The sequence below is a fragment of the Agelaius phoeniceus genome, chromosome 4, assembly GCF_051311805.1.
Source record: "Agelaius phoeniceus isolate bAgePho1 chromosome 4, bAgePho1.hap1, whole genome shotgun sequence".
In the NCBI taxonomy this organism is placed as follows: Eukaryota; Metazoa; Chordata; class Aves; order Passeriformes; family Icteridae; genus Agelaius; species Agelaius phoeniceus.
Genome location: NC_135268.1, coordinates 36,719,225 through 36,732,355, shown reverse-complemented (window position 1 = coordinate 36,732,355; position 13,131 = coordinate 36,719,225). Strand labels below are relative to the sequence as shown.

The following is a 13,131-nucleotide window of genomic DNA, read 5'->3' as shown; positions in this document are numbered from 1 at the left end:
CAGGGTTACCTGTTACACTGCAGTTGTTTTATAAAGCACAAAATTTCTCCTTCTGGGTGGTGTTGGAGTTCATCTCCATCTGTATGGCTGCTGAAATCATTTCTGTGCAGATCCTGCTGCTCCTTGTCTGGCTTTTGTGCTCTAGATGTGACTGAGCATTATGTTCCAAACACATTTTTAGTAGAGATGGAGTACACTATTAGAGAATTTTATGTTTTAATTACTTCTGTTAAAGAATGCAAAATGGCCTAATTTTGAGTTAGAGTTGCAAGCTTTAAGACAAGTCAAAGAATACTGTGTGCTGTCTGGAATACATTGTAAATTCCTTGGGGCAAGAACTGTGTTTCCATCTGCCTGATGTGTTTCATGTGCTCATATTTCTGTTCAAACAGAAAATCTGTGCAGAGGGAAGGCTGTTTCTTTTAGTTCAGGAGAATGATATAAATGTCAGTAAATTCTATCCCTTGCATGTACATTTGAATGGTGAGGGAGTGAATTAGACAACATGCATAATCCAAGCAGGCATTTCTAGTCTATGCTTGAATTTATCTGTAGTGCACAGTGTGGGTTTGGCAGCTGGGTCATGCAGTCAGAGCATGCAGCTCATCCCCTCAGCATCATGGCATGTTGGATAATGTGAGTTCATGAAGTACTTACATATGAAATCTGTTTGGGCTACTTGCAGAGGTGAGGATGTAGCAGTCCAGATGTGGAAAATCAAGGCATTTCTTAGCATACACCCTAAGTGAATTAAAATAGACCTTGAAAGTGGTGATACAGAAAGAAACAATGATTTATAAGCTGGGGTTTCAAGCTGGACTGGTTTTGATCCCCAACTGCCAGTTAACTGTGATGGAAGCAAATTGTGTTTGTTTACTAATGGTTGCTGTTGCCTTAAAGCTGTAGGATAAAGGCACTGTGTGCTAAGGTACACCAGCAGCTGCAACAACCTTCATGCATGTGGGATTTTGCACCTCACTGCTGGTATTCTTGATAGAGGTTTCTGTTGTCATCCTGATCGCTGTTGAATTGAGTCTCTGATTGCTGTGGATATGCTTGGACTGATCAGCTTCATGTATAATTAGAAGTCTTCCCATACCTAAACTGGAAGTCTTGCAAAAAGTCAAGGCTGGTTTTTATAGTCTTAAAAAATGACAAAAGTACACTCTCAGGTCATACCATCTATCTTTGGACTATGTGGAAGGAGATTAAACTTCTGAAAGTTACTTTGATGCTTCCAAGAATTTTTGCTTTTTGGCTTGAGAAGTTAACTTGCTTATGCCACGCTTCTATCTCTGACTTTGTAAGCCCAAACAGTCCCGGTAACTAAGTAACAGCACAGCTGAATGTTTTCATAAAAACAATGTTGCTGCTTAGAGATGTGATTTACTACTTAAGTGTGTCTGTACATATATACAGAGGCAAAAAGTGATGATGACCTCATCTTCAACATGTCTCAGTTTTTTAGTCCCCAAGCCAAAGCCAAACTTGCTGTGAGCAGACACAACTCCAGTGACTTCAGTTGCAGTTATCACCATTAATGTCAGTGCTCACTTAATTGCTGACAGAAGCCTGTTTGTAGTGATCAATGCTTGAAATGTAAACCCAAAAGAAAAAATGGATAATGTTGCATCTTTCCTGGTATCTTCACATTGAAAAAAGGAGAAACTAGTTAACAGTCAGGATTTTGTAAGTAAATCTGACATTTTTTTTTAAATTCAATTTTGATATTATCTTGTTACTCTTAAATGAATTTACCAGTGCTCAGACCATGTCTTTTGCTTAGAATCAGCTGTAAGTGATGACATATTGCAATTATTAGAAATACAAAACAGACTTGCATATTTTCTAGCCTATTAAAAAAAAAAGTATCTTCCAGTTCCTCTATTTGGCAAAAGTTTCTCAGAATTTATAAGTAATGTTCCTCTGTTCTGCTCAAACAAGATTCCAGGTCACAAGTAGATTATTCTGATAAATTCTAGTAGTTTTTAGATGCTGCATATAGGCCTCATGTAATCTGTATTCATAATATTTAAAATTTCCAAATCTTACACTTGAATGCTTGTACCGAAAAAGTTATTAATCTTTACCAGAAGAAAAACTTTCTATTTGTGTAATATTTATTGATGCTAAACCCACATTATATCAGCACAACAGTCCAAAGTAATGATAGTACATTTTTATAAATACAAATAAAAAGTGGCAAAATAATGCTAGTGAAGCTAAACAAAAAAGTAAATTAGCATGTCACAGTTGAGGAAAATTTGGCAAAAGATATGACATACTTCTAGAATAAAATCAGATTATTCCCACCTGACAGACTGACATTAATCTGGATTAACCATCCCCATTACTAGTCATATCCTGCACCAGAATAGTACTACCTTCTGTGCTAAAGTTTATTAGTCACTAAAAAACAAAACAAACTTTGTGTCCTTACAAAGCAATACATGTATAGCAGTAATGCAATATATGGTGTACACAATTACAAAATTAAAAAAAAAAAAAAAACAAACAAACAAACCCCTAAGTACAGGACTTCTGAATAAATGAACTGAGATAAAAGATTTCAACACTTTTATTATAAATAATGAAAGATACCATATATGTGCTTCATATAAGGAATACAGTGTTTTCCTTTCCTAGCAAAGGATCGTAGCTCGTACCATCAAACACTCATTTTCCTTGTCAGGCCTAGTAATTTTTCCATCCATTCTCCCTCCCTCCCATTCAACTGAAATTCATTTGGTTCTAATTTAAAACTACCCAGTCAGGTGTGACTTAAGTGGGGCTCCACTTCCAGATGGATTTGCCTTTGCATTCTGTAAGTAGCCTTCAGGCTTTTACCTATGGTGCACAGACTCTACCCCGCAATAGAGTTGACATTTGCCTGCAGTCAGGAGAAGGAAAAAAAAAATCTACCAGAGACATGTTATATTAAGAAGAAAAAACAAAAAGCAAATTGGATTTTTTTTTGCCTATCTTCATTTTCTACTTCCTCAGATTTGCAAACTATCACCTGTGGTGTATACTTGTCACTTAAATCTGTAGTGTAGTTTTAGTTTCAATCCATTTTTCACTTACTATACATTTCTAAAATCCTCATACCATACATATTACACAAACTTTAAACAGTCAAACATTCCATACATACACTCTCTAGTTTTCAGCTTACTTTAGAATTTCAGAATCTTGAATGGGAGTATTACAAGGTTCACACTGCTGTCCAGAAATCCAGAGAGTTTCAACGTCTTGCCCAGTCCCTCCCACCCCTTGCAGTAACTCACTGCAGTGGTTTATACTATCAGCATTTTTTCCCATCTAGTTACCAATGTGTAATCTGGAGTAGATTGTTACTATATCTCAACTCTTCTTTGTTGGCCTGCAGAAGTAAAATTACTTCTGCTTAGACTGCCATTGCTATGTGTTTGTAAATAAGCCTCCTCCGAGATGGCAAAAAGGAAAAACACAAATGAATTGAAAGTTATGGTATTGATGTCCATACTAACAGCATTGAAAGAAAGATTCTTTTTTCATGGTTGAATAGAAAGCAGTTTGCAGAGATACAGCATTTGCTTACATTTCTTTTCCTTGTCTCTTCCTGTTTCATTCTTATAGTATTGCACTTGTTCATCATAGCTGTCAGAATGTGTGTAGCCATTTTAGAACTGTTGATAACCCTTGAAGAAAACATCTTGCACCATTAAGACTGTGTAGCATCTACTTACTGCTTACAAAGGTCTGTAGTGAAAAATCTTTCTCTCTGATGCATTTTGGCCTCTATGAAAAGGGTTATGAAGCAACATAGGTTAAGGAACCAGTGAATGTGATTTGTTGTGCAATGTGTACATTTCTAATAATAATCTATCTATTCTTCTAATTTGGTATAATGAATAAGGAATATATGGTTACTGTGTTTGTTGTTTATCTTTTGTACATGAAGGTGTCTGCCCTTGCATAAAGTGACATAGGAGTATCATTGGTCAAGGCAATGGCTTTCAGTGTTTCTGCTTTGAAAGAAAATGATGGAAGCGGCAGTTGAATCTACAGATCGTCGCTCTCTACCAGGCCAGGCTGCATTGTCAGGTGCACTGGGTTTGCTTCTGGCTGGAAAGCTGCTTTGATGTCTAGTCCTTGGTCACAGAGAGCAGCGTACCGGCTGGCTGAGGGCCGCACCTTCTTTGGCTTGGTCTGCTGAGGGGGTTGTTGCCACTGAGCTAGAGATTGAAAAGCAAAGAACAAGTGTTAGCCTTCCTGAGTGGTGCACCTAAGTGTGCCAGATGCTCAGTCAACCCTTTGTGAAGGAGATAGTCATTTCTGAGAAGCAGAAAACCATTATATCAAAGGTAAATTTGTTTAATTTCTTCACATTGTTGTTTTTTGGGGTTTTTTTCTCAGCATCTAGTTTCACCTTCCAATCTGGTAAGTAAATACAACAGTCTGTGTTAATTTTTGGCATTGTTTTCTATTTCCTTGTGCCACTGAGAAGGGTGACAGCAAGGAGGTTATTTCTGTGCACTCCTATTATGTAACAGGCCTGTTCTAGGGTGAGTTGTTGCATGTAAAATGAAATTTTCTGGTTGCCATTGCCACCCCCTGTATACTGAAGAATGCTGAGCCAAATCTCCTATTCACAATTCCCACTTCCAGCACCACCCCAGAAACCATCCTTTATCAGCCTCTCCCCTTCCCCCTCCCAGTTAATTCTTGCTATGAGAAGACTGGTAAGAGATACTTCTTTAAGAAAATACAGGGCTGCTTTGGAACAAACTGAGTAATTAAGCAGAAAGCCATAAAAACATCTACTACACTTTTGGTAGCTATCACAGGTGTATTACAAACTAATGTACAAAAGAATACAAAAGGTTAGGGAAGTGCCAGCAAAACAATACTAATAATGATCCACAAAAATCATATGATCATGCTGTTATCTGTTGTTAATTAGCTACATTTAATGTACGAAGCAAAACCAGAAAGCATGCAAGGTTGTTTTGCTTTAGGTGTCTGAAAGATGGTGAAATATACTTTGACAGAGCATTTGTTGTCTTGAAGTAGATGTTTACTATTGAGGAGAAACTATAAACAAAAGAGAGAGAGACCAGTGTAAACCATTCTGTGAAGAACCCAAAACTTATAGAACTGTTGCTTTTGGGGGGATTAATATGATCATGAAAATTGAAGCCACTTACTATAAACATCCAATCTGGCAGTGCAAGACACAATCCCAGCCTCATTCTTAGCTGAAACAGTATACCAGCCAGCATCCTCCTTTGTAGCTCCCTGAATAAGCAGGCAAATGTAGCCGTAGTTATCCTGGTGCATGCTAATCAAAAGAAAAGTAGGAAATTACTATTTAAATCACAAACCAGTGTAAGCTGTTTTAAAATGGCATTATAAACTGACCCAATCTTAGTTACAGATTGATTACAGTCTAACTTTAATTAAAATTTTAATTAAAATAGAACTTCCTCTGAACTTAGCAAGTGGAAAATAAAGCCTTGAGTATGCTTGACAATTTGGCAGTTTAATATCCTGTATTGAAAACTAAGAAGAAAATACACATGAAGTAACTTTTCTTTCACGATTATGGATTAAGACATCTGGAGTAGCAGGAACACGAGATCTTACCCAGACTTTTTGTGGAAAGGATAAAGAAACTCGAGGAAGATCTTAAAATATAAAATACCGAATCTTAGTTGCTTAACTGTACAGCAGAATTATGAATTAGAGTTTCTGCTGAAAAGCACAGAGTGTACCTTAGGAACCTTGATTTCACTAGCAAATTTCTGTAGTTTTGATTCAGGAAGAGTAAAACTAGTTCGTCTTTTGCTTAGAGTGCAAAGGTAGTTGTGTAAATCTAATGATGGAAAACAAGTCAAGTTTTATTTCTGGTTCAGGCACCAGGCTGGCTGCAAGTTTGAGTAAATGTCATAAATTATTACAATCACTAGTTAATATTTATGAGATGCCCTTTACACAAAGTGTTCATGTGACCTTTTAGGTTTTTATTTGTTTTACAGGATAAATCATCATTGAAGTTACACAGGGGGAGGTTATTCTAAGCCAGTCTCACCTCACTCGGTCAGTGTTGTATGTGAGTGACTCATTCTCTTTCTTCCAGAATATCTGAGGAGATGGCTCCCCCGAGATTCGACACTCCAGTCGCACTGGGAATCCCTCAGTCACACCTGTGTTTTGAAGCTTCTCTATAAATACAGGTGCTTTTTGTACTTCCTTAGCTGTGAAAATAAAGATTGTAGTTATGTTGACATTTGTCTATGAAAACATAGCCTTTCTTTCAGCAGTGTGCCAAAAACAATTATGAAAGACCTAAGTGGCAGGAAATGTAAGTGCTGTCTTCATTAATCATGAAGTTCAGTCCTGGTTCCTCTGAAGAAGACAGTCCCATCATTATTTTAATAGGGGGAAAAGTGAGTGATGAAAAGTTGATTCTGTCTTAAAATAATTGAAATGTAGAGCATGACAATTAGATAAACCTGCTGCACTATGCTTGGTAAAAAGTGCTCCCCATATTCCACAAAAGCACAGACTTTTAACTGAAGAAGGAACTGCTGTACCAGAAGTCTGCAGTGGCATTAGTCTGATGTGCTGTGAAATGCACGAGGCATTCCCACTGGCTGCCCAGGGGTAGACGTGGGTCTGCACAGATTATCATTACAAAGAAACATCCAGGGAAATAGTCTGGGTGTGGCCTCAAGGCCAGCAGCCCCCTTTTCTTAACTGTGTGCAAAGACATTACATGCCAGGCAACTTATGCCACAATGTAACATGAATAGCTCACCTATAATAAATATCCCATACTTCTGTTACTGCCAGGTTTCCTTTTCTCCTTTTCTTCCCTTTCCTCCACCCCTCAACGTGTCATTTGACATCATCCATGTTTCCTTTTTTCACACTATCCTGGCAGTGCTCAGTCTGAAAGCTTAGCATGAAGATGTTACCTGCAACAGTGAGCTCCAGGCTGAATGAATTCTCACCAGCTCGATTGCTGGCGATGCAGGTGTAGATTCCAGCATCTCTGGCTGTGACCGGCTCTATGATCAAGGAGTGCACCCCGTTCTCGCGCACCAGCATTTTGTGAGAGCTGTCAGGGCGAATTGGTCTGCCATTGAGCTGCCAGCTTAAGTCTGGAGTTGGTAATCCACTAACCTGGAGTGGAAAGACAACAGTGGGAAATTGTTTTAGCCACATGAAACACTGGAGGAGTCCTGACTTGTTTCTTCAAGGAAGTTTGGTTTGGTTTGCTACTGCAAGTGTACCAAAAGATTTCAAGATCTAACTCTGTCCCGATTTACACATTGAGTCAGTTGTAGTCATTTACTTAACTTTCTGGCCAACTCCCTAAATTCCATGATGTCTTATGGGTGCGACTGCAAAAAGATCAGTGTGTAGATAGGCTAGAAGCTAAATAATAATACATTGCAAAACAAAAGGCAGGGTGACACCTTTTGTCTTTTTATTGTTTGCTCTTCAGGTGGAATGAGAAGATATTCCTTTCTAGATTAACTTCTTGTTGGAAAGCTTGCAGACAAAAAGATGTTAGCTGACCAACTACTGACCTCTGAAGCTGCATTCCACTGAGGTGTGCCCTATGACAGCTCCACCTGCACTAGTTAATGCTGGGTCTGTGTGGACAAGTCTTGCACTCCTGAAAGCTGTGCCACTTGCTGTGGGAACTGCTTCAGAGCAAACAGCTTCTCCCAAATAGGTCAGCATAAAGTAAACAGGAGTCACCGAAGCTTGAGTTATTTCTGCTCAGCAGAGTCATAAATCAGGTTTATACTGTTTGAAACTTTTAACAGGGGTTCAAAACTCAAGTAGTAAAAAGACTTAAAATTTAGAACCACATTGTCTTTATAGTGTGTGCCGCTTCCCTCCACACCCTTGTGTAGCTGAATTCTGTAAATCAGTTTACTGTGAGCTCTAAGATTTGCCTGAAGCACTTTCATTGGACAGGAGGGAAACTTTTATTGTCCACTTACTCACTCATAAGCAAGAGATTAATTACCCTGCTAACAGGAGCCGAAACTGCCAATAGGCAAAATTGCCTTGAAAAGAAACCAATGTGGTTTTTGAGTCAGCTGATGTTATCAAAAGGCTGCTGCTACCCTTTGCATGACACTTGCCTTGCAGTCCATCCTGCATAGTTTTCCTTCTTGAACAGTCAGGTCTCCAGGAGCCTGCAGAAAATGAGGCCGGAAGAATCGTTCCTGAATTGGTTCATTTTCATCACCACTGTCCCTTGATCGAGATCGTGGTCTTAAAATAACATGAAATAAAGGTAAATTATTTTTTTTCTCTGCTAAATCAGAAGAACCATAATCACTTATAAGACTGGTTTGAATTTTAAACCACTTCTTTAACCTATACCATAATCACCCCATATTTACACACATGCACTGGTAGCATTTGGCCCAGATTGAGTTAATTATGACACTGCAGTTATTTAATTACTTTCATTTAATTCACATCTTGTGACAAACTATGACCTATAAAACAATATTGCTACAGAATAATAGCTTGTAATATTAATTAATTTTATGAATGATAGTATTTTTGTTTCATCTTTAAATCACTGAAATACAAATAAAACAAGTTAGCAAGCCTTGCCATGTAGCTTCAGTTCCCCATTTCTAGTGCCCTGTGTATTTAATCCCCTCACTGCTGCTGATTACACCAGAAAGTACATGGACTGTTCATTAGTCATGGTTCCCTTTCAGCAAATAGCAGCAGCTAAAAGCTAACTCATCTCAATTGACAAGAGACCTTTCACATCAGACTTATCTTCTCTTGTTCTGCACTAGTGAAGACTGTACAGAAAATTCTGTATATTGAATTGCTGTGGATATATTTATTCCTCATTTAACAGGTTTTTGTATGTGATACTCTTGAATATTTTCAATGCCACCAAACTGTGGAATTGAAACAATGAGAGTTTAAATTGTGAGAAATAGGGAGAATAACTTTGGTTATTAGGTTTTTTTTGTTTGATTTTTTTTTTAATATAAAGGTGCCATAAAAAGTTTGATAAATAATAAAAATGAAAGAAAAATAGCTCCTGTCCCATACACAGTATCAATCACCTTAAGCTTCCATGATATCATTTGATTAATTTTCAGCATTGGCTGTTCTTCGCTTTTAATTTGATCCAACTAATCTTTTTTCTAAATGATTCCTCATTTAACTAGATTTTTGTTTCTATTGAAATTAGATTATTCCATTTGTGTGATTTAGTAATCAAATAATCTTGAAACAAAATTTTATGCCCATTTTTGTCCTTGCCTGATCAGCTCCATTGGGTTCCATTCTGGAGCCAGCTGCTGCCTACAGTAACATCCTGTGCAAAGAAGAGGAGCTACTCAAATATCCTCCAAAGACCTCTTTTATCAATGACACATTACAGTGAAATTCTCTTATTTGAATCCCACATCCTGTTAACTTCTGCCAGTGTTTTGTTTTGGCCACTGTTTGCAGTGTCCATGCTGCAGTACAGGTGCCCATATGCATTTTCTACTGCCCAAGGTCACTTCTCCAAGTTAAAACAATTCACAACAAAAAAGAGCCTAAAACTCTCAATGGTCACATTTGGAAAACATGCTGTACTACTGCATGGTAGATAAACACTCCAGCTGCATGCTCTGCTCCACTGAGGCTGCAGTTAGAGTTGCTTGAACTTGATTTATTTTGCCCTGCTCTTGTTGTTGCCCTTTTTTCTGCTTTTGCTGTGTTTGAATTGGCCAAGCATCACCTGTGCTACAGTATTCTCTTATTAATAGCTCAATGTTGACTTTTTAATGATCATCACAGTTGTCAGACAGCTGTAACTAAGGGCAAATGGAGGGGCTGGGGGAGCTCGTGTAGATATCACTCAGTACTGCCTAATAATGTGGGACTGGATACTGAAATGGGAAACACAGACTGACATCCCTGCACACACCAAGAGCTCACGTAACTCTTTCGGTGCCTAAATCCATGTCTGGAGCACCTCATAGTTTTTGCCACTTGAATACGTCTAAAGCTACTTCCGTAGGTCCAACATTGCAGCTCATAAGCACCTCTGAGCTTTAACTGGTGAGCTCCTGATCAGTTTTGGAGACATAGATGCCTCGTGCAGGTAGATGGATGGAAGATGGAGAGCAACAAGGAAAAAGTGTCCTGATATTGTTTAGTAATGAGTTCTGCAAGACCAACTAGAACTTAAGGTATCTAGTCAAGTGAGTGCTGCACGTGCAAACAACTTGAGCAAAATCTGCCTCCACATTATTGATAAGCATCCTGTTGATTAGATGCCAACAAAGTACAAGAAACTGATGCTTCATAAGGTTTTGTGAAGCTGAGCCAAACAGATGACCTGGCACCACAGAAGTGTGAAAGCCACCAACTCATTGCTGCAGCTGCAGGAAAAGGCAGCACTGCTCAAAACTGGGAGGTGTGTGGGGGGAACTTATGTTAAATAAAATGGAAAACAAGTTAAGAATTTGTGAACACAGATGTTGCATTTCTACCTCTTTGTAAGTTTACCTTAAAATCACAGACTTTTTTAAGCCTTTGCATTGAGAGGTGAAACTAGGGTCATTTGAATTCTAAAATATTTTGTGGTTTTAAACAAATAATGAAATGAGTAGAGCCAAGTAGCTTCAGATGTCTAGGAATGACAAATTGCAAAAGACTGGAATAACTTGGATTCATTGTGGGCTCTTTGGAGTTGCAATGCGGCCATCACATTGCAGAGAACAGTTTGAGCAGAACTGACATCATGTACTAAATGTGGCCAGGGGACACTCCATGGGTTGGAGTGCAATGCACTGGGAATTTCAGTGAGTAAGAAGATGAAGAAGACTTTATGACTGGCCATGTGGTAATGATCACTAATTTGGAATAAAGGAGATTAGTTCAAATTAATCCCCTAATTGAGAGCAGAGTGATAGGAATGTTTAGTTTTAAAATCTTCTTTCCATCTCATGTATTTTATGATTTACTTTGGACTCTGGCTGCCATGGTTAAGTGACACAATGTTTGTTGAGCACCTTGTCATCTAAGGGATTGAGTCCAAGCTTTGTACACATCAGAAAATTCAAAAGTGGCCACCCACATCAAGTGATTCTAAGAAAGTGATGTTTTTCAGCTAAGCAAATTCCAGAAAACTACATTAAGAGTGAAATAGAACCCCAGAGTTCTGCCAGAACACATTCTGTAAGAGATTAAATATACTTCAGGAAAAAGCCTGTCAACAATGTAACAAGTCATAAAATTCAATAAGCTAATAATTACACTTGTAATAAAAGAAGCAAACAAATGTTTTGTTATTCTCAAGCAGAAAATCTTATAGAAATAATATCATAGTGCCATAGGAATATTACTTATCAAAAATCAATGGCAATAGACATGACAAATACCACAATATATGGGAGAACAGTCATTTGGGATATTACATTAGAAAAGCCAATGGCAGGACTCTGTCTTAGGAAGGTTTTACATGCTCCCATTTCATCAGTCTTGGGTGAACCCTCTGATGGGCATAGTGAGAACTCACTAAACAGAGATTCTGTGCTGAATGCTTACAGAAAGTGCTCTTCCAGAGCAAAGATAATGGGATAAGCCTGTCACATGGTTATTTTACAGGAAATAAGAACCCCCAATAATTGCCCTAATTTTAATTAAACAGCTCTACAGAAATCCCTTATTTCTAATTCATTACTCACTGGACACCCAACCCAAAGAAATAGCAGCTGCTTGAGTGCCTGTCTCCATTAGAAAATAAAATACCAGCCAGAAGTGGCTTTGGACTTTGAATGCATTTGGAGAGATTGAAAAGAGCCTCCTCCATTATTACCTGGGGGTTCTGTCCCTCACAAAAAGAGAGACACACACATTTGTCCTTCAGGAAGCTGCAGGAGTGGCAGCTGCTTGATGCTTTCACCCCTACCTACCTTCCCAGTATCTTTACTTTTAAAGATCTTTCCCCTTTGTCACCCCGTGTGCACTGACTTATTCAGCTGAAACCTGATTCTTCATGGCAGCTTTTCCCTTCAGGCATTAATGTGGACTTTCCATTTTTACCCATTACCTGAAGGTGCTAAGTGCATTAGTGACTGGAGATGCTACAGCAGGTGGTCCCAGCCTTTTCTATGCTGTTCTTACAGTGCAGCCTGGCAGGATATTCCCCTCCAGAGGCACTCTGAGCTTTGGGCTTAACACAAGGTGACATTGCAGAGGGAGTTGATGGCCATCTCAGAGAAATGCTGAGAAATGCTTTCAGGGTTGCAGTTTGTTCCATGCAGGAATAAGACTGACAAGATCTTTTAACCAACCAGTCTCACTTCCTAACACTTTATAGCTACCAGAGGGGGGAAGAGAGCCTGTTTTACATGCAGCAGTTCTACATTACATACTAGTACAGTACTCACTGTTACAGAAGTCCTTTCCTGGTTGTATACTGACTGTGTAATTACATGTACTCTGTATATTAGTTGGGCAATACTGAGATTCTATGGCTGTTGGAAGCATTAAGCAAAACACGTCTTATTACAGCAGAATCCAGAAACCAGAGCCCTCACACTGCCTTGAACAGTTCTGATAACCAAAATCAACTTTTTTTGTACAATCTAAAGCTGTCTAAGCTGTGCTAAACAGACTCATAAATGCTTTGGGCAAAGAAAAAAATTATTTCAAGGGAAAAATTCCCTTCTATGGTCCAAAAACATAACCCATAGCTTCATATGGGAAAAATTGTAAACTCACCAAAAATAAGTTTAATACTTTATTTCTGACTCATAATTCCTTATAAGAAACTGAACTGAAACATTAAATACTGAAATACTAAAATATTTCTAATGTAAATCTGATAAACCTCTTTGGCATGCAGTTATTAAATGAACACTTCCTAGAAAAGCTGCAGAAGATGGAGGATCCTGGTAGAATCCTCATCACATGAAATATTTTTAAAAAGCCTAAGTGGCAAGAGCCTTCTCAAACAGCTGATAGTGTAATTTGAGATACTGAGTAACTAGTGAACATCACAGAGAAAGGAGGAGACAGGGAAATGTAAAGATATTTAAAATTCATGTCATTTCAGAGGTTGCTTATACTTCTGAGTGTACAAGTTCTGTA

General features: G+C 38.3%; 1 protein-coding gene across 11 annotated transcripts in view; it reads right to left on the bottom strand.

Moving 5' to 3' along the window:
• Nucleotides 1–2,560: 2,560 nt before the first annotated feature.
• The window catches only part of PALLD (palladin, cytoskeletal associated protein), a 187,096-nt gene continuing 176,525 nt past the window's right edge, over nucleotides 2,561–13,131 (bottom strand). For all 11 annotated transcript variants that reach the window (XM_077177284.1, XM_077177283.1, XM_077177285.1 and 8 more), the window contains 5 exons: nucleotides 8,148–8,280; nucleotides 6,963–7,170; nucleotides 6,074–6,239; nucleotides 5,190–5,323; nucleotides 2,561–4,217 (listed from right to left, as the gene is read on the bottom strand). In XM_077177284.1, the coding sequence (XP_077033399.1) occupies nucleotides 4,045–4,217; nucleotides 5,190–5,323; nucleotides 6,074–6,239; nucleotides 6,963–7,170; nucleotides 8,148–8,280 (814 nt within the window). In that variant the 3' untranslated portion in view covers nucleotides 2,561–4,044. The remainder of the gene's footprint in view (nucleotides 4,218–5,189; nucleotides 5,324–6,073; nucleotides 6,240–6,962; nucleotides 7,171–8,147; nucleotides 8,281–13,131) is intronic.